At 39.4% G+C, this 20,613-nt stretch overlaps 1 protein-coding gene across 3 annotated transcripts in view; it reads left to right on the top strand.

The window, feature by feature from the left end:
- The window catches only part of agap3 (ArfGAP with GTPase domain, ankyrin repeat and PH domain 3), a 115,546-nt gene that overhangs the window by 77,311 nt on the left and 17,622 nt on the right, over positions 1-20,613 (top strand). For all 3 annotated transcript variants that reach the window (XM_044220814.1, XM_044220815.1, XM_044220813.1), the window contains exons 12-13: positions 5,046-5,195; positions 11,292-11,447. In XM_044220814.1, the coding sequence (XP_044076749.1) occupies positions 5,046-5,195; positions 11,292-11,447 (306 nt within the window). The remainder of the gene's footprint in view (positions 1-5,045; positions 5,196-11,291; positions 11,448-20,613) is intronic.

Raw genomic sequence — 20,613 nt, 5'->3', positions numbered from 1 at the left:
CTGGGTTGAGGGGAGTCATTCGGGCAGACAAAGGGCCTTGAAAAACAGGCCAGACCAGATTTTGGGAAAACAGCACCAAATGGTTTGTTTTATCGCTTAGTTCTTTTTTTTTTTTTCGAACCCAACAATGTTGTTTTCTCCTGTTTCTTGGACTCCTCGATAACAAATTCCCAAGATTTTCAGTTGCCATCCATTTGTGCATCAGGGAACAATGTGAGGGAGATTTGCCTTAATCTCCACTTAGGAAAAGAAAGGTTACAAATCACATCAGGTCCCTCTTTGGGTGGAGGACCCTCTTCTGATTATGTGATCGGGATTTTGATTTCATTAGACGTGCAATTGATGAAGGGAACAAAGGGGTAATTTTTCATTCACGGCGTCCAAATCACAAGCCTTGTCTGTGCCTTTGGTAATTCATTCATTCCTTATATCTAAAGACCTTTATAATCACTGGGAGAAGAGGGATAGCGACGGAGAGAAGGAGGGGCGGAGTGGATGGGGGAGATGGGAAGATGAAGAGGAGAGCCTGAGAAGACAGAGTAAATGAGAGAACGCATGCGCCACGAGTTTGCCAGGCGGCCAGGTTTAATTCCTTTGCTGGGTGCTGAGCGGAACCATTTTAAATATGATCCTCCCTGTTAACACGCATCCTGCCGTGTCACCAGCGACAGATACATTGTATCAAAGTATTAATGGGCCCAGTCACTTTGAATCAATCATGTGGGGGAGAGAAATGCATGTGGAAGAGGTGGATATTTCAGAAAAGTGTTTAGCTCATTCTCTCCTCTGTACCACAATTTGTCTCCAGCTCTAATCTATAGCACTGTAGAAAACAGTAGCCACGTACTCACTGACCAGCAGGCCCTGCCAGTACCAACATGAGACTTCTTTTTCCAACACTATTTTTTTTGTTTCAATTTTATTCAATTGGTGCAATCTGGCCTCTTGTAGGCACGATAGAGTAGTGGTTCCTTTATTGTCTGATGTCCCTCAGCCATATAATCAAGTACTCATCGACACTACTTGTCATGTAACAAATGTGTCCATTTTGAAGTGATTTAAAACATTTTTTTAACACTATTAATTATATAAAAGTGGATATTGTCATAATATCACAATAAGTCGTTGTTATCGTGGAATTGTCCGTGTTTAAGCTTGTTCTGTTTTGTTTTTTTTATAGTAGGTTTTGTGATGTTTGAATTTGTACCACTACCACTTATGGCAACAGAAGCTGGACGTTTTAACCATTTATCCAGCACTTTTAGCTGTCCAATTTCATAATTTCTATTTTTGTCAAATTAGCTGAGCTACTCCTCAATCTTTCCATGTGCCCCCCTGACAACTATAGAAGTACCCCCTGGGGTACACGTATTCGTGGTTGGGAATCGCTGCTATAGGGTAATAGTTTGTATCAAGATCGGTTTTGTCTGTAGAAATATTTGTTCTTTCTTCAATTATTATTTTATTTTTTTTAATTACCTTGCTTCATCTCCGAGGAAATGACATCAAAATTTCATCAAATTCATAGTAACCGTGTAACATAACAGCAGTTATGAGCTGGAAATGCCTGCAAGCATCCTCTAACAATATGAAACCACATTATAAGGAAAAAAATCCCATTTTAAATTTGTCCACAAAGCAAGATATGTAAACAAGTAAAGAAAGTAGGGTGGTATTGCCTTACACAAGATTTAAAGTAATAATTTTAAAGTTGTTTTATTGCATACAGTTTGTATAAGTACAACATATCATGCACAGGTATGAATATAAACATCTGAGTGACTTGTGTGGGGACTGGCAGCAGCAGTATCAGGGGTGGAGGGGGACGTCTGGGCGTTGGTCAGGATGATGGCGGTGGATTACACACAGCCGCAGATGATGTGCTGCCCGGCCCACATTACCATGAATGCTTCATTATCCCACTACTTGTACATAATGGCAACAACTCCACGGAGGGGTCAGGCCTCGTCACGGCTCATCAACCCACTGACGGCCCGGCCTAAAGAGAAATGAGAAGCAAGGCAGCGCTGCTCCCCGCTAATCCATCGCCTCTACTTAACACCCCGGCCCTGGATAGCCTGCAGAACACACTATATGGCTTTTGTTATCTCTTTATACACATGACGAGAAAGTCAGCAAGAAATATTCAAAATGGTGCTTTGTACTTTTAAGGTTTCATTAATTTTAATAAGAAATGCACAGGAGTTTACTATGAAATGTTTTGTTTTAGAAGTATCTGTGTGTAGCAACCTCCTTGATAAGACAAGTATCACTTTGAATTTAGTTCAACAGGACTTTCCTCTTTACTAATGGTGTTTTTAATTACACTATCTAGATGCAGTGGTAGAAGAAGTATTCAGATTTTTTATTTAATTAAAAATAACAATAATACAATGTAAAAATACTCTTAAAAGTAAAAGACCTTCATCAAAATTTTACCTAAGTATAAGTGGCTTCTGTCAGTGTTATATTATTAAATATTAGATTATTATTACTGATGCATAAAGGTGTAAGAATCATTTTAATGTTCTAGGTCGCCGAGGTGGCATTACTTTTTATGACTTTATGCTTTTGGGTAGTTTAGTTTTTTTTTTTTTTAATATCATCAATTTTTATAAATTATATTTCTTGTATGTAAAAGCTGTCAAATAAATGTAGTGGCATAAAAAGTACAATATTACCTTCTGAAATATAGTCGAGTAGAAGTATAAAGTTGCAGAAAATGGAAATACTCAAGAAAAGTACCCTTATAATTATACAGTACTTGTACAGTAATTGAGTAAATGTACTTATTTACTTTCTACTACTGTCTACATGTCATGCAATTTCACAGTAAAAATGGCTCACTCGCTGTTGAATGTTGACTGCAAAAATAATAATGATGATACATTCATCAATAAAGACTAGACAAAATTAAGGTTTGGTGTATTCGTCAAAAGACATCGTCAAAATTATGTTTCTGTTTTTTAGGCAGAGGGCCTTTTTATGAAACAGTACTTAATGTTTTTGCACTATAATGTTTACAGCCTTTTTTTGTTGCATCATAGTTTGATGCAACATTAATTGCATTAAAATGTAATAATGCATGATGTATTTGACGCTCAAATCACCTAAACGATCACTAAAGTCTGCAGTGTTCAGTGGTAAATCAAAAACCTTTGGACCTCAATTTGCAGTTTTCAGGTTCATCATTGTCAGTCCACCACAGTGCCACTGCTAAATCTGTAAAACGTACTGGAGTCAGGCCTGGCTAAAGCTGCGAGTACAGTGCTCTTTTAATGCCACAAGCTGATTATTTCTCCACTGTAATTACATTATCCTCCCCTTTATGCAGGAGTGGTCTCTGGGGACTAATGGATACAGCCATGTATAATTCATTAATCATTAGCATCCAATTTGACAATTAGACGTGATTGTTGAATTTTAAATATCAATCGAAGTTGCTTTGTAGTTATCTAACAGTTTTTTTTTTGTTCTTTTTTTTAAGGCGTCAAAGAGTCAAACTACACACTTTGAAAATGTTGATCTTTGTAGTGTAAAAGATAATGAAGAATTACCTCTAAACAATGAGTTGATTAAACATTTATCTGTGTAATATGGGATCTTTGCTAGAAACGAAATGACATGCTACTGTTGTGTTTAAAAAAACATCACATTTGTAAAAGCATTTTTTATATAAGTCATGAGTCACTCATTCACTCAGTCACTTTAAAAAAACAAAAAAACAACAAAGTTTCATATTTTGTTTTCAGTACCCCTTCTCCTCGGCTCTGTCTCCCCATCCTCCTCCTCCTCCTCCTCCGCTTCCTCCTCCTCCTCCTCCGCTCTGATTTCAGCATGCTAATTTAGTCAGTGCTCCTCAGCGTGATTCCCTCGCTCTCTCTCCCATTCTTGCTGCGATTCTGCTCCCTCCCCTCTGGGACCTGAAGATTAATATTCCTGGGCCCAACAAGATAATTACTGATACTAATTAGACATGATTATGTGAATTTGATACACTTATTACTCTAGATAATGAGTAGGACATATTATCCTAACAAGCACCCGTGCCGCTTAGTTTACTTTACACACGACCCACACACTATATTTTCTGTTATTGTCACCTCAATCAGAAACTGATATTGTCTCGTAATTATTGAATAAAAGGCCTTGATGTGTGATACCTGTAAGATGAGAAAGCATTGTTGAGAAAATCAGAAATATGGCTTGTTTTCCAAAACAAAACCTCTGAAATTTGAACTTTTCAGTGTCAAATCAGTGTCTATTTACCTCATTAAATTGTATTGTTTTTAGAATGTAGTTGTGCAGCCTGTGAAGGAGTTATTACTGAAAATTAACTTTTTTTTAAAATTCTTGTATTTCATACAAAATATGTTCTTGTGTAACATTACCTGAAATTCAGCAAAGTTTATTTTTCAGAATAAAATCACACAATTTTCGAACAAATTATTGTATTAAATGACACAGTTATATTCAGTTTGATGCATTTTAAAGCTTAACCAGTTCATCTGATTCCCCTCACATGACTGGAAGTGTATCGATGAGTAGTTAGGATGTGTTGTAGCGACTGCTCACGAACAGGAGGGAAGGACCCCACATGGCGCAGCCTAGCCCATGAATTAGTAAAGAGAGCCAGGCATCCGTGGCTCGCCTGATTGGAAGTTAGGGAGAGAACGCCTGCTGACGCCAGTGGAGATCGATGTGGCAGTCAGAGGGATGAGGCGAGATAATTAGCGTTCAGAGTGTATCTTGTTAATTAAGGGCTAATTAGAGGCAGAGGCGGAGGGAGAGGGGTTTTGTGTGTGTGTGTGTCTGAGTGAAGGGGGTTGGTTGACAGAGGGATGTGCACAAATAAGGTGGCAGCAGCACTGCATTGCTGTAAAAATTACCAAAAACTGTTAACTCAATTACACCATTATCACTTCTTTGCAGACTTTTTTTGTTTAAAGAAAACAATCCTACCAGACTAAGTTTAGAATTCAAACAGCTGTTGAGAACATGAGAAATCAGGATTCATTTTCTTGTGTCTGTCACTTATTTTCCAGGCGCTCCTCATTCCAACAGTAGCACATCCCTCCAGACGGGTGGGTCTGTGTTTGGCGGCAGTAAAGATGGCATGCATCAGCGCTCCTTCTCTGTGTCCAGCGCCGACCAGTGGAATGAAGCCATCAACACCAGTACAAGCAGCGGAGCCCGTAAGACCTCCACCCCTCACCTTCTACATTCTCATCCACTAAATCTCTTCCAGAGTCTTCACCGTGCACAGTGCATTCGAAATTGTGTGTGAATTAAAACAAAATGAAGGGATCTTATCTAGAGGTGTGGTGAAATGGAGATGCCATTTCCCGAGTTTGTTAGACAGGTGGAACAAGCCTCATTTTCATAATTAGGTGATCAGGGATGTGATCACTGTGACCTTTTTGGCTGCCGCTCTCAGATAGACGCTCCGTGTTCAGAGGAGAGGAACAGTGAAGGTTAACTTTCTGCCATTGATGCATCTCCACTTACTGCCTCTGTGTCACATTGCACCTTGTCACTGTACTTGAGTGAAGTAAGATAATATATTCACCATGCATGTCTACCCCCCCCATCCTGTCTTTACCTTCCATCTTACTCTTGCACCCAACCCCCCCGCCCCGTCTGTTTTCCTCTCTTTTCTTCCGAAGAGGAAAATGAATGCTTTTTGGGGGTACCATTCATCACCAGTTATTTCCCTCTCTTTGTGGTTGGCAGTAAAAAAGCACTTAAATGCACATCAACAGAATAACAGTCATTTCCATGCATGTTTGCACTCTGGTAGTTCTCATTAGCACGGCGGCGGCTCCCCCCCTCCCCATGGGCTCCCAGGGGCCCCGGCAGTTTAAAGAGCGCACTTTACGAGCGCTGCTGGAGTCCAACTGCACGGCCCTCGTGGTTCCGCAGACAAGCCTGTCTCTCATTTGGAGCTGCCAAACGATCAATTCTGCCTGGACGCAGGCACTTCCATCACCCCCTACCCCTGTCTCCCATCAGCAGCATGCCCAAAGCAGAATTACTTAGATTCGTGGGGTCCTCAAATAAATGAGCGCGAGTGTGCGTCTGTATGTGTGTGCGTGTGTGTGTTCTCACTGATTTTTTTTTTTGTGTAGCTGTTTGTTTGTCAGTTTTTTTCCACAGAGCATGTTTGCATCTGTATCACAATGTGTGTATGGGAGAGAAAAAAGGCTTTATACTGGATGTTTGCGAACATGCGTTTGGTGGCCAGTCTGAAGAGGACAAATAGGAATTCCCAAACATTGTGCTGTGAAAATAAGGAGGTCTAGAATTTCCCATTTTCATGTTTGGTAAAATGAAAAGCCCTCAATATTAACTTAGCTCATTAACCAGCATCTAGTCTTCAACTAAATCAGATCCTCAATTTGCTCCATTATTCTATTTTCTTCAATTATTTTCATGCTACTCTTAAGGTAACCACAAATGAGCTTGAATGAGGCAAATGAGCTGAAAATAATAGTAGAAACGTTGTGTCAAATGATAGATATGTTGTTCGTCCTTGGGAAGGAGTGTCTCTGTAATCAGTGCATAGCCAGTGCAGATAGTTTAAGGCTTGTAATGTACACTAGAGCCAACATTTTGTTGCTCAAAAACTTTCTCTGCATATCTTGTTTTTGTGCCTCCTTACAATTTAAGAATCTGAATTAAAGCAGCAGAATATGTCTGTAATGTAAAGTGTGGCTGGACTATCAGAAAACATAAACTTGATTGAAATGCGACCCTCTTTCATCCTAATGTGCCTTCAATAATCAATAGAGGGTGTTCCACAGTGAAGGGTGCTCATGTTTTGTCATTTGAATTGACTTGAACCGAGCCCAATCACTCCATTATCCTTGGTGAAGGTTGCAGGTTAACATAAAATGTGATTCTGAGATGCAAAAACAGCAGATTGATGATTCACTGGAGAATGAATGCATCTTAGCCAGGTAACCATTTCCATATTATTTAAAGAATGTCCTCATTTGTAAACCTATTGAGCAAAGGCAGAAGCAGAGGTAGTAACGTCTCTTGAATATTGAGCGCAGATTTTTGATTAAATCCCAGCCCAATTTTTCTATTGCTTGCATTCATAAAGACACCCATTCTTAATGCACTGGATGCTTGTTTAGATCCTGCTCTTGTTGGTACACCTCAATCTTTGAACCTGAATTAAAAGCAAGAGGCTCAAACTGTCGTCTGTGCTGTGATTGGCTCGCTGATGACAATAACTTAAGTCATGGTCAAAGTGTGAGTAATGTCACATTTCCGAAGGTAAGAGATTACTGTAGATCAGTGCTCTCCGTGGGTAATGATTTAATAATTAGTTAAATATTATCCTATCGTTAGAAGACTGAGATATCTTGGTTCACAGTTGTCATGGCCAAAAAAAAGTGCTAAAAATTGTCTCAACTAAAGAATGTACTGTTGTTTATAAAAATCATACAATTTTGATCTATTAAAACATAAACATTGATTTAGTGGGAAATAGACCTGGAATAAGTAGTCAATTAAAAGTTAAGTTGATCAACAGATAATTAATTGACAGCAATTTTGATAATCGATGAATCGTTTCAGTAGTTTAACAAACATCCACTGGTTCCAGTTTCTCAAATGTGAGGATTTGTTGCTTTTCTTTGTCATATATGATGGTAAATTGAATATCTTGTGGGACTGTTGGCCTGACAAAACAAGCATTTGGAAAACATCATTTTAGGCTCTGGGAAATCATAATGAGCATTTTTTACTGCTTTCCCACATTTTATGGGGAAAAAACATTAATTGAGAAAATGATCGGGAGATTAATCCATATTGAAAACAGTTGTTAGTTGCAGCCCTACTGGGAAGTGAAATTTTTACCATGTGAGTTTTAATACAAAATATCACTACCTATTGATTATTCTGCGCTAATTATCACAATATTATTTTTGTCCAAATTGCCCACCCATAGCCCTCCATGAAAAGTTTGCATCGCTGGCTTTTATCTTTCCATCCTCCAAGACATTTATGTTGCAACTCTCTTCTGCTATGTTATTACATTATTTATTTATTTATTTATTTATTTATATATATATATATATATATATATAAAAAAATATGAGTTTCTCCTCTAAGTTTGCATATCAGGACACAGGTAGTTAATGCACAGATAGCCTTTTCCTGTGGCACTGTGTTTTATACCTTGGCCTCCCGATGCGAGGGTGATAGCATGTGGGGCGTTTGATTTCTACGCCAGGCCGTAATGAAGTTTGACATTTAGTTTGGAGAGAGCAGCAGAGCGCGATCAGGCCTTGATTAGTACGCTCTAATTGAGGATAATAAGGGGGAGGCGGTGATTGTTTCTAATTTTTGCCATTAATTGCAGCCGTTGGCTTTGATTGAGGACAGGCAGGGCTGCCATGTCAAGGGGCCTGGCAGAATCATAGTGCTCCTCACCCAGAGCCTCTTGAATAACAATGAAATGACTCCCCCACCCACCAACCCACCTCTCCCTCTCTCTTACACTTTTTTCATTCTCATTCATTCGCAGTGTTGCATTGGTAAAGGCAGGAAGCTGTTAGTAGCCCCCCTCTTTGTCTCACCCATAGTCTTCATTTTGAAGCATGTTTAAACTGTCATCTCTGTGGTGGGAGTGTAATACACTGTAATCACAGGTTAGGCTGATACCTATTCTGCTGCCCAGGTGATCATGGCTGAGTGGGAAAGAGACTCCTGATCCCCAGTGTGCTTCATTACCCAGCTTGGACCTGATGGCCCTTGTACACACTAATAGCTAGCTAATAATGCCACAGTGCATATTCTGCTCGCCGAATCTTTCCAATTCTAACTTCATAATTCTCAACTTAAGAAATATAATCTACCAGTCATGCATAGTTTGGAGCTGAGAACCACTTAAAGGCAGCATTATATAAAACCATTAGGTTTCAGGTGCTTTGGTATTATTGCTCAGTGACGTGGGCTGTAGTTTTACCTTCACGTTACAGACTTCTTAAAGCCTGATTGGTGCAAACAAAGGGAGGTGTATCACCCCCACGTATATGTTGTAGATGCAGGATGAGCAGGGCCAGGGTCATTTTCCACAACATTAGGGGCAGAAATTGATAATTAGAGGTGTTTATAACACGGTTGGGGCCCCTGAGGGGCAGCCCTCCCCTTTAACCTCAAGCGACATTAAACAAATGCTGGCTGTCACGTCAGAGGCAGGTTGGAGTTCAAGTCTTCCACCCGCCATACGGAGCTGTGCTGGCGGGACAGACGCTGGGATGGAGAGGGAGGAGGATGCGGGGGGGCACATGGAGGACCCCTGTGCCCCCAGCTGTCTGAGCCAGCTAATGACTCGTCTCAGGGGGGCTGTTGTAAGAGAGCAGGGAAATTGAAACAGACGCCTCGACTAGGAGCTGCTACATGTGTGGTTGCGTGCTGCCATTCAAAACGCCAGAGAGCTTAATGTATGTAGTCCAGCACAAGCACCAATGTTATGTTTATTAATGTGATGGCATATAATCACTATTGTTATTTTCCAAGTAGAACTTCAATATTTATGCTTAAATATTAATACTACTTTCTAAGGGTGGTCCCTTATCTTCTAACAAATTAAAGATACCAGCAGTTTTAACTAATTTGTTACTATGTTTTCCAGTTATTACATTCTTGTTTGTACACATCAACTCTCATCAAGATAAATCTCTAAGTTGAGTACAGACATAACAATGTGTGTCTCAGGTGTTGTCTCCTATATTTTGCCCACGCTCAAACAATGCATCCCCGGGCCCTCTGAGCGCCACTCTCCCCCCACGTTAGCATCTTCAATCCCCTGCTGAGCCCATCTTACTCCTCCAAGACAGCCCCATCTCCCTAAAGGTAATGACCGAATTAGGCCTAATGTTGTACACTGGCTAATGGCACAGTGCCGCACATTATAGCATGTGCAACTGGCAACGACAACAGCAATAATCCCTGAGCCCCTTGTCCTCCTGCACTCCACCCCTGGGGCTGGGACAGTGCACAGGGAAATGAATGGAGTTTGCCACACTACAATGAGCTTTTGATGGGAGACAATGGAGGAGGCTGCCAGCACCACACAGGGTGGTAAGAGGAGAGCAATATGGGGCCCATCTACCGGCCCTCCCTTCCTGCTTCCCCCAGGCCCCTGGCCCCCGCTCCCAGATTCATAATGGCATCCGGAGGGGGAAAGAAGGAAAAGTGATGTCAAATGTCAGGAAATCAGAAAGATGGCAAGCTGACAACCCCCTCCTATCGTCCCATCCCTTCTATCCCTTTGCCCAACGGTAGCACAGGTTAATATCACATTTATAAAATCACTTACAAGAAACAAAGCCGGCTCTTAGCCCCCTGTCACTCTCAGACAGTCATAGAGAGCTTTGCCGTGGGCTAACTTAGGTAACCATTTGTTCACTGATAGCCCCACCTGTCCTTCACTCTATCTAAAGCCGGAGCCGCACAGTTACTTTTGGAGCACTCAAAGCCATTTCCAACTCTTACTGCTGTAGAGACATTTTTGGGATGAGACAAGTTTGCCACTACTTTGCATGAAGCTTTCAATAAAGCTGATAATGTTATTCATTATTCATTGTGCAGTGTTATTTCACAATGATTCCCGCATTCATACATTTGATGCATAATGGTACGTACCTTTTTTAAGCTGAATATCTACCAAGTTAAATTGAAGCTGCTAGTGTAGTTTATTTTTAAAGGAATAGTTTCACATTTTTCAAATCTGTCTCCATTTTAACATATACATGCCACATACCATGACCATACCATGTATATTCTTTACTTGCTTGTTTCAAAAACTCTTTGAAGTTAGTTAAATAGTGAAATCCAAGATGTAATTTTTGTGACTGCACATTACATCCATTTGATGAAATTTTACATTTTTGAGCACAATTTTCTACATGCTTCCCTGGTAAATCAGCCTAAAAAATTCTGTGTTTGGAAACTTGGAAAATATCTGGACTAGAATTTGGTGGGTCTAAAGAAAGCTTAGTAATGTAATGATGACCCACAAATGGGACAGATGCATTTAAAAAGGTTTACATAACTCTTGTAGCATCATAATTGCTTCAGTGTGTTTTTATTTCACTGAGCGAAGATTGTGGAGTTGTATCCAATTAGTATTGAACTGTAGATACCAAGCTGAATCTGTGACTGTGAAACTTAAACTAGTGAATATAAAACGAGATAAACTTAAAATATCCAAACTAATCCTATTTATTTAACATAAAAATGTATAATTGTTTTCCCTGTCTGTGTTTTTTCAGCCAATGGAATGAGTGATCCTGCGAGTTCCAGTGTTGGCAGTGCCACGAGTCCTAAACTTGAGCCACCTCCTTCGCCACACGCCAACCGCAAGAAGCACAGACGGAAAAAGAGCACGGGCATCACAAAGCCAGATGGCTTATCTGCAGGCAATGAAGGTACAACACAATCACATTTCTATAGTTTTGAAATGACCAAAACTTCTGAAACAAAAAAGAGATCCTCCATGGGATACACGTGCCTAACTGGCAAAACATTTATCTACCTATAGGTGCGTTTCCATCCACCTGTTTTTACGCACAATTATCGACTTCCACTGAAGAGATTAAAAATAGCAGCAGCCGAAAACATCAGATCTGTGTGGATTAATGAGGAGACTGTAACTCAAAATAATACATGAAATAATATTTCTTATTTCTACATTGTTTTCCACCATTGGAGGTTTGACCGGCACTCTTTTAATTACGTCATGTTGTTGCGCCCTCTTCTTCTACAATGGTTTTATGGCACCTTATGAATTAGTGCCACCAACTGTTTATCTAAATTAACCAGCTCCTAATACTCGCATAAGGGTAGTGGTTGGAAACGTGCATTAATTTGTTAAAATTTGCACTACATTTGGATAGAAACGTGGCTAATATAGAGACTCAGGTTCATTTCCTGGTAGTGCAAGTACAAAAAAGATGATTTTGCACACCCAAATCTATCTGAACTAATTTATTTGTAAGTTTCTATGTTCAGCAATGGGGAGTAATCCTGTTGATGTTTCAGCTACTTCTTCAGTGTGCAAAATTGGTTGTGCTTTCCAACCAACACAATTAGCACTTTTTGCTGTTGGGAAGCCAGTGAGGGATCGCGTATTTGGAGGTGCTCAAGCGACTCCTATTGGTTGGTCTGTATGCCTGCACAGATGTGGGTGGGATTTGGGGGATAACGCATACCTGAGCATTACAGTCTCCCAGTGAAGCTTCTAACTGGCAGCTGAAAGGAAGTGGTAGATAACACTCTGTATATCAGAGGAGTCATGTAGCTGTCTTCAGCAGGCGGATGTGGAGTGGTGGCAAAAGGAGGAGTTAATGTAATAGACTGCAGTACAAGGGAACTGCCCATACAAAATTAGGGGGGGGGGGATACTGGGAAAAATGTTTATATGGAACTTAACAGAAGCTTGTCATGTTATTTTCTATGCATTTACTCATTTGTTATTGAATTAAAGATAAGTCAGTCATAAAGCAGCCACACACTGACTCAGTGATCCACTTCGAATTCAACTTCACACTGATCAAATTTCTCCAGTCATTATGAAAAAAGAGCATCTTCTATCTTAGATAGAATAGAGGTGTGTAGTTTTGTATCTCTACGTGGCCCCCTGCACAGTGCACCCTCGCAGCCCCCATTCCTTTTTACCATCGTCTGAATGGCCTGATCTCCAGAAGCCATGGCCTTCCTCAGCAGGGGAGTGGCAGTCGGCTCTCCACCCAATTAATAATGATTCTCCATCCCAATGATGAATGGAGTACCCTAATTGGATGGCATTGTGAAAACACTGGGACGCATTTCAGAGGCCATAAAACTGATGTCACCAGAGCGGGATGATCAATCAACAAGACTGATACGCTGGATAACAACAACAATGGCATTGACGCCTCCTAAATGGGGCTAAGCATTTATAATCATTATACTTTTTTATCATGGTCTCTGACAGCTTCTCTTTAAAGTCTGAATGGGTCTGTTGACCACATTGTTGTTTTGAATGAACATCATCGGCACCTCGGAGATAAGTGGTGCTGTTTTTGTTGTTAGAGTAGTATGTGGTCACATCGGAATACTGGTGAAAGTTAATCTCAGATCTGATCACTTTGTAGTTTTGGCATGGTCACTTACAGTTGCTATGCATGTACAGAAGCAGTTAGCAGCTCCCAGCATAGTTTTCAAGTGTAGTCTATTCAAGATGTCCATTACTTCTGTTTTATTTGACATTACTGAGCTCTTAATGGTACTCTCCTGGCAGAGTTATGCAGTCGCATTAAAGCCTTGAATGAGCGATGGCTGGCATTTTCAAGCATCATCAAATCTCATCAATAAATGCTCTACACAGGAATAATTGAAGTCAGATTACTCCTGGACTTCCTGAGGAGGAAATCTAGGAGTAATCAGGCTGGAGAGGGCAGATGCTGAATGTTTCTCATGTCATCAAACACACACATTGTTTTCTATCTCTCTCATGGTTCTCTGCGAGGTTTTCTATTAGCATTACCTTGTCTGTTCTGCTGAATGCTCTGGAATACAGATGTATCGCTTAAATATTGGATTCACCCAAGTCTGGGATGTGAGTTGTGTCTCCTGTTGAAAGAACAGAAGAGAGAGAGAGAGGAGAAGAAAAGGGAAGGAGAGGTGGGATCCTTGAATAAATTGCTATCAGTTCATCTCATTTACGGGGCAATCAGAAGCGTGCAATGCAGGCTGAAATTGAATTTTAGTAGTTGTGAAGCATCATAAATCAAAACAGCATGCACGTCTTAAGGTGAGAAATCATTTTGGTCAACATGGGACGTGTATGATGTAGGAAACTGTTGCTGCACCATCATTTCCAAATACAGTACTACAGTACTTAGGGAGAATCTTCTACATGGCTGCTGCAGTGGGAACCTCAAGTTCATTACTATGATTATGAAAGGCTAAATGACAGACATTAATTGCACAGCTATAATATTTTTTTGCAAACTTTCAAATAAGCTTTAGTCAAGCTAAGAGTATTGTATTGGCTTTATGCATTAATTTCAAATCAATGTAAAGCCATATTTGGATAATGTACAAATTCTCTGTTATGTCTACGGTGCTACACATCCACCAAGAATATGCACAATGGACACAGTCCCTAATATCCTATGCACTGTCAGAGCTGTGTGGTGTAATGAACTTCTCATGTGCTTAAAGAATGATGCAGGATGCATGGCGAGACAACTGACAGCCCCGTAATGTGTTTCCCAGCAGCCGCCCGGCGACGAGCTTTCTCGGTGTGTCGCTCGCCATAAACCCACTGGAAAATCGATGGCCGATAAAGAGTTGTGTTCAGGGGGAGCCCCCTGTGATTAATGCAGACTGTCAGGGAGCATCATTAATGTATTTCTCTTTTAAAGAAAGTGTATCAAATGCTCATTGTTTTGGGGTTCTTAGCTTGTTCAATGTGAGTAGAAAGGGAGGTGCAGGAATGGAGGGAAAGTGATGTGAGGCTCCTTCCTGATTCTTCCAGTTTTATGGATGAAGATATTTACTCGTGCTAAGGTCACAGAAATCAGGGAGAAGACAAGAGCTAAGTGTTTGCCTGAATGCTTTTAATGTCAAGAAGGTGTTAAGGTCTATATTTACATCTCTATCAAAAGTTTCAATTTGAAGCAATTCTATTGACAGACATCAAATCAAACCAAATTGCTTCAAACTTTACTTACATGTTTGCACATTTTGAGCACAACTGCAACAATCCTACAGTTCTAAAATACACCAGACTAAAGCAGACTAAAGGCATTCAGTCTCTGAGCTTTAATGAACTCAAATGTGCTGCATTGTGTTTGGAACACATGGAGTGGGGTCAATTCACTTTATTTTGATGAATTACATTTTTTAATCAAATCTATCTTAAATTGGCTTATAAGCATCTTATTTAATGAAAGATTCAGAAATGGATTTTCATCAAGTAGTTTTATTTTAAATTGATTGAATTTAAAATGGTTGAAAGGACTCTCTACTGGATTGTATCAGCAATTAGAGGAGGATAGGGAAATTATTTTTACATGTAGAGAAAGTGAGCTCCTAAACAGAATTCTAAAAGGAGTCTGCTATGGTTAGCTCTTTGTCACATAGTAGATGTGATCTGCCCTTATGAAATCAGTGGATTTTAAAAATGGAAAACTAATTTGCTCAACAGGAACAAAAAGTTGACATTAATGCATACTTGTAGTAGGAGGAACACTGGTGGAATGTGACCATAAAACTTCAATGACAGATATTTGACTAAAAATACATATATACACATGTTTTAACACGTGCATATACAGCTTCAGCCATTTTTTAAATAAATGTCATGTCATTCTGCTCAAAAAGACACAATAGAATCAACTGCTGCAAATGTACTGATCTACTAATGTTTTTAAATGAACAAATGAATATAAAGAATAACAGAAATGTGTAAATGAGCAAAAGTTGAATAGTAGTTTGGCTGTAGTGTTTGAGCTCACAGTCTTCATCAGAGTTACAGAAGATGGAAGCTGTTGGAAAAGATAATTTACTATTAAATAAGGCTGGGAAGCATCATACACAAAATAATGTGGGTCCACTGGGATAAATGGTGTAGTTACTAGTAATTGGACAATGAAGTATTAGGATGAATTATCTGCTATAATCAGAATAGGCCATGCTATATTATTAAAAGTAATATTAAGACTTCCTTACCAAAATCAAAACCGGTTTTCAGTGATGTTGAATTGTAATGTACACAGTATACATCATCTTAACTAACGAGACAATGTTGGTAATTTAACCAGTTCTCAGATTTTTCTCTTCTTTAATTTTTCAACAATTTTATTTCAACTTTTATTAAACTACGTCTGCTGTCGTATTTCTTTCATGACCTTTGACTGTCTTACAGAACATATGTTCTGCAGGTTTAGATCAGAAGAAAACAATGTTTGTCAGAGTCTCATGGTTCCTGACTCATCTACAGTTAGACTGAAAACAAGGAGTTGTGGTCTTTCTGTGCTCATACTACAAGTTAACCTGCATTGACTGTTGATCAAAAATGGATGTTAAGTTATGTATTGTCTGTCCAGCTTAATCCAGTATCATTTTGTCCTGCACCTTAGTAAACTAAGGGTTAATATCCTCTGGAGTCCAGCTGAGGATTAGGAAATGGAGGTTTAACTGCCTGTGTTAATGGTGGGTGTTTATCTCAATACTTTGTTTTGTCACTCCCCGACTCGCTCTCATTTCCGAAAGCTGTCCCTGGAGCCTCCACTCTTGTAATGGCTTAGCTTTCTGAGCGCCACAGTATGGAGGGAAAGGAATAACAAGATTCTCATTTGGGCTCCATACCCACTGCCCACAGATACATGTATAATTGGCCCTGTTTTCATTCTGCTCTGTTGTTAAATGCACTAGCTATTAGCGTAGTGGTATTGGTGCTGATTTCATGTGTTTGTTTATTGTTGGAAGGTGTGTTGTGCTCCCTGTTTGTTTGAGCATGTGCGTGTGCATGTAAAAGTGTGCAGAAGTGTGTGTGTGTGTGTGTGTGTGTGTGTGTGTGTGTGTGTGTGTGTGTACACGAGCGAGCGTGTGTGTGTCAGATAGATAAAGAGTGTGCTCTATCTCGCTCTCCCTCCCTGTTCTCTTCTTTCTGAGTTTGGTCGTGGTTCCCCTGGGGCCCCTGTCGCAGTAATGGCCTGCTCCTGATTGCTCTGATACAGGTTAGGAATATTGGCTTTAATGATGTGTAAAATGAGCAAGCAGTGCCTGTGACATTTACAGATGGCACCGCCTTGGCCTGTTCTTCCCAACTGCTCATTAATTCACGGGAACGGCAAGCACTTCTTTAAGTGACTGCCTGATGCAAGCATACGACACAACACATCCTACACACCAAAACAATAGTTCACCTTGTGCACCTCTGCACCTTGTCATCATTTCAGCCAAGTGTTCACACAGACGGATAAAAAAAAAAAGAGTCCTCAAGGCTAAGAACTGTTTGCTAAGTCCTTTCTAAGGGTTTGTCACACCGTTCTCCAGAGGTCTTTGAGAGGCTTAGACAGAATAGATGCTGCGTTGCTGCCTGCTATATAGACAGCACAGGTGGGCTCAGCACAAAACCCTGAGGTGCTAATCTGGTCCACAGGTCCTCGGCGGTGCATCTGCTGCACATGCACAGCAATAGAGGATCACCGTCCTCAGGTCATCCTCTTTTCTTTCAGATTCCACTTTGATTTTCAGGTCAAGCCTTTTAGAGGTATTAAAATGTGATGTACAGCACCTAAACAAGTTTTAAAAGGGGAAGAATTTAATTTAATGGCAGCCAGTCAGTGGTGGAAGAAGTACTCAGATCCTTTACTCGAGTACCAGTACAACAATGTAAAAATACTCTATCACAAGTAGCAGACCTGCATTCAAAATCCTACTTAAGTAAATGTATAGAAGTATTATCAGCTAAATGAACTTAAAGTATCAAAGTAATTATATATGAAATTATTGAGATTGTTAGTATTGATGAATACTTTTTACTGTTGTAGCTTGTTGAGGTGGAGCTAATACTTTATATACAGTTTGGTGTTTTAATCCGGTGGAATTGGGAACTGGGAATTGGTTTAATCCTTTACAATGAATTGTATTTTATAATCTTATCATATGTTTTTTTAATGTAAAGTCTTATCTGAAAAGTAACTACAGTAGTAACTATAGTAAAGATCGATAAATGTAGTGGTGTAAAAAGTACAATAATAATTTCCCTCTGAAATATAGTGGAGGAGAAGTATAAAGTAGCATGAAATGGAAATACTCAAGTAAAGTACAAGTACTTTAAAACTGTACTTAACTACAGTACTTGAGTAAATATACTTTCACTGTATCCAGTAAATACTAGAAATCCATTTACCATCTTTTTTTTTATCTTGAAGCAATCATTTATTATTGGTGAAACATTCTTCTTATTAAAGACGGTGTAGTCCCTCATTCGTCCAGGAGTGTTCTATCGTAGAAAAGGTTTCAGTCATAGTCATCTGGACACTGTTTTCTACTTATTAAAGTGTTGCTGCTAAAAGCCACCAAGTATCGGATGAATAACATCTGTAACTGAACGGTTCCCAAACAGTTTTATGATCCATGTAAATGGTGGACGAAGGTGTGTATCCTTATCTGTTCCTTCCTCTTTGTAGCTCTATAGCCATTACACTCTAATTTCCTTTTTATTATGCCATGTTAATTAAGGCAAATCATATTTCGCTCATTCTTCACAGTTGGCTCTTCCGTTGGCTTTAAATTTTATTCTTCGTTGTCCGCCCACTGGCAAGGCTGTGTTAAATTATTTCTAATTAGCAAGAACTTGTTGATTGTAGGCTCGCAGATAGATTTGGTCAGGAGGTTAATGCTCAAGTTAATGTGACAAGGTGATCGTTCCTCTGCTAGCCATGTGCTAACTGCAACCATTGAGTAATAACGGATGCGCTAATGGCCCTTTTACAAGCTCATCATGGCAGGTGCCTGTAAGATAGCAGTGATACCTTTGACACATTGTTCATGCTCAGATTTACTGTCTCTGAGAGGACCACTTTGACCTCAGTATCATGCTTACATGGAGCAGAATTACTTTGGCTTTTGGAGCTGAATTGCCACACTGTGGATGGCATTAAAAAGTAATATCAGTGTGCTGGAGCTGCATGTAATGACAATACCTGTGTCACACATAAAGATTCCTGCTGCACATGGTCCTCTGTCTCTTTAGTGGCTACAGTATGTCTCGCATGTGCATTACTATGCATGGAGAATTAGATTTGTTTTCCCTTGTATACTCATCAGTTTAAGAAACCAGCCATCCATTGCTTTTTTAATCTCCATAATGAAAGTGTTTTAATGCCTCCAATTTATTGCCTGGGCAGCCAACAGAATAATTAGCTTTGTTCAGGTTTAAAAAAAAAAAAAAATGAAAACACAAGTATAACAACATTTGAGCCTGGGAACCACAAATTATAATCAAATACATTAGTTATTGTACCTGAAATTATTTTGGACAAGAAAAAAGGGATTTCTACTGTATGTATTCCAATAAATCAGGCTTTTTTTATTTTTTCTATTTGAATTTTCTTTCCATATCTTTTGCTTTTATTCTCACTTTTAGGTTCCTTTTTAAATTGACCATTTTGATTCCATCACATTGGTACTGTATATGCAGTGTATTTATATATCTTAATCCCCACCCTTGCTTTAGAATGTCACACCCACATGAAGACTTTTTCACAGTAAGTCTAAATAAAGAGGCTTCCAAGCCTTTATTGATTCTCTGTGACCTGTAGTCGATTCCACAAACTAAATCAGATAATTGAAGTTGGTGTCGAGCTAATTGGATTATTGCTTTCCCCCTGAAGAGATGGCCCTCCACCGCAACACAGGGATTGCTACATTAGTGGCGTCCGTTAGACATCTGTCATTTAACAGCGCGGGGTTGTGTCTCGCACCGGGGGGGTTGATGATTATAAATATAAAGTGTAGTAATTTCTTTGATTAGATTTGTCTGACAATCTCCTCATCATCAGATTGACATAATTTTATAACTCAGAGTAATTTTAATGTAACTTCTATGAATGGTTAATAAAAAAGCTACACAGGACAAGCATTCCCCTTGTTTCTACTTGCCTCTAGTCCTCCAAACATGTTTTATGCAAATGAGATGACTATTTGCATAGACATAATTAGGTAATTATAAATCATTTGGCTATGAGCTCAAGCATGTGCACAGACCAAAGATGTTACACGAGTCACATTGTACAGTACGGAGGTAATGAATTGCTTCTGAACAGCAGAGGCATTATAGCATGTGTTGGAACATATGTTGTGTCAGACCTCTTGTTTGAAAACGACAGGTGACATTTTCATAAATCTTAGTTAAACACATAGAGTGGGATAAAAAAAAACCCTGCTGCTTCACAATTTTCAAAGCCAGTTTGAAGCAAAATTAGTTTTCATTATATCAAAAAACAACAAATGCCAAAAAAATCACACATACTGGGTTGTTTTTGACTTGTTGGCAAAGTATATATAAACCTGGTTGAGTGTGGACATGTTGGCTAAGCTATATATCAATACTATTACAGAACATTATTGGACTCATTATTATCTTCTTTTTTCAGACACTGCATAGTAATGAAAACAAGGCTACCCTTATTCAGAAAAAAAGTCATCAGTCGTGATTAGTCTTAGTAAAACTGTTTCGACAAAGAGGATTGAAACAAATACCAAACCCCTAGCATTGTCCAGTATGCTGAAAGACAAAATATCAGAATATTTTTTAAAGTATAACCAGTGGTAAAAAATATTTATATTTGTATTTAAAAACACAGTCAATTTGGCTTTGGTCACTTATAATCTGTGGGGTGTCATCAAAAGTCATTCAGGGAAATCACAAAACCTAGACTACAATTTTAGGATCAAAGCCGGTACAACCTGATTGTTTTCAGGTATGATCACGCCGGCTGATGTCAACACATAAATTATGGTAATATTAGATGGATGCATCTAGCCACACTGAGACAGGCTGAGGTGAAGTTGACACACCAAGAAAGTAAACAC

This window comes from Siniperca chuatsi, linkage group LG13, assembly GCF_020085105.1.
Source record: "Siniperca chuatsi isolate FFG_IHB_CAS linkage group LG13, ASM2008510v1, whole genome shotgun sequence".
Lineage (NCBI taxonomy): Eukaryota > Metazoa > Chordata > Actinopteri > Centrarchiformes > Sinipercidae > Siniperca > Siniperca chuatsi.
The sequence above is the reverse complement of the archived record's forward strand: the minus strand, read 5'-3'. Positions and strand labels throughout refer to the sequence as shown.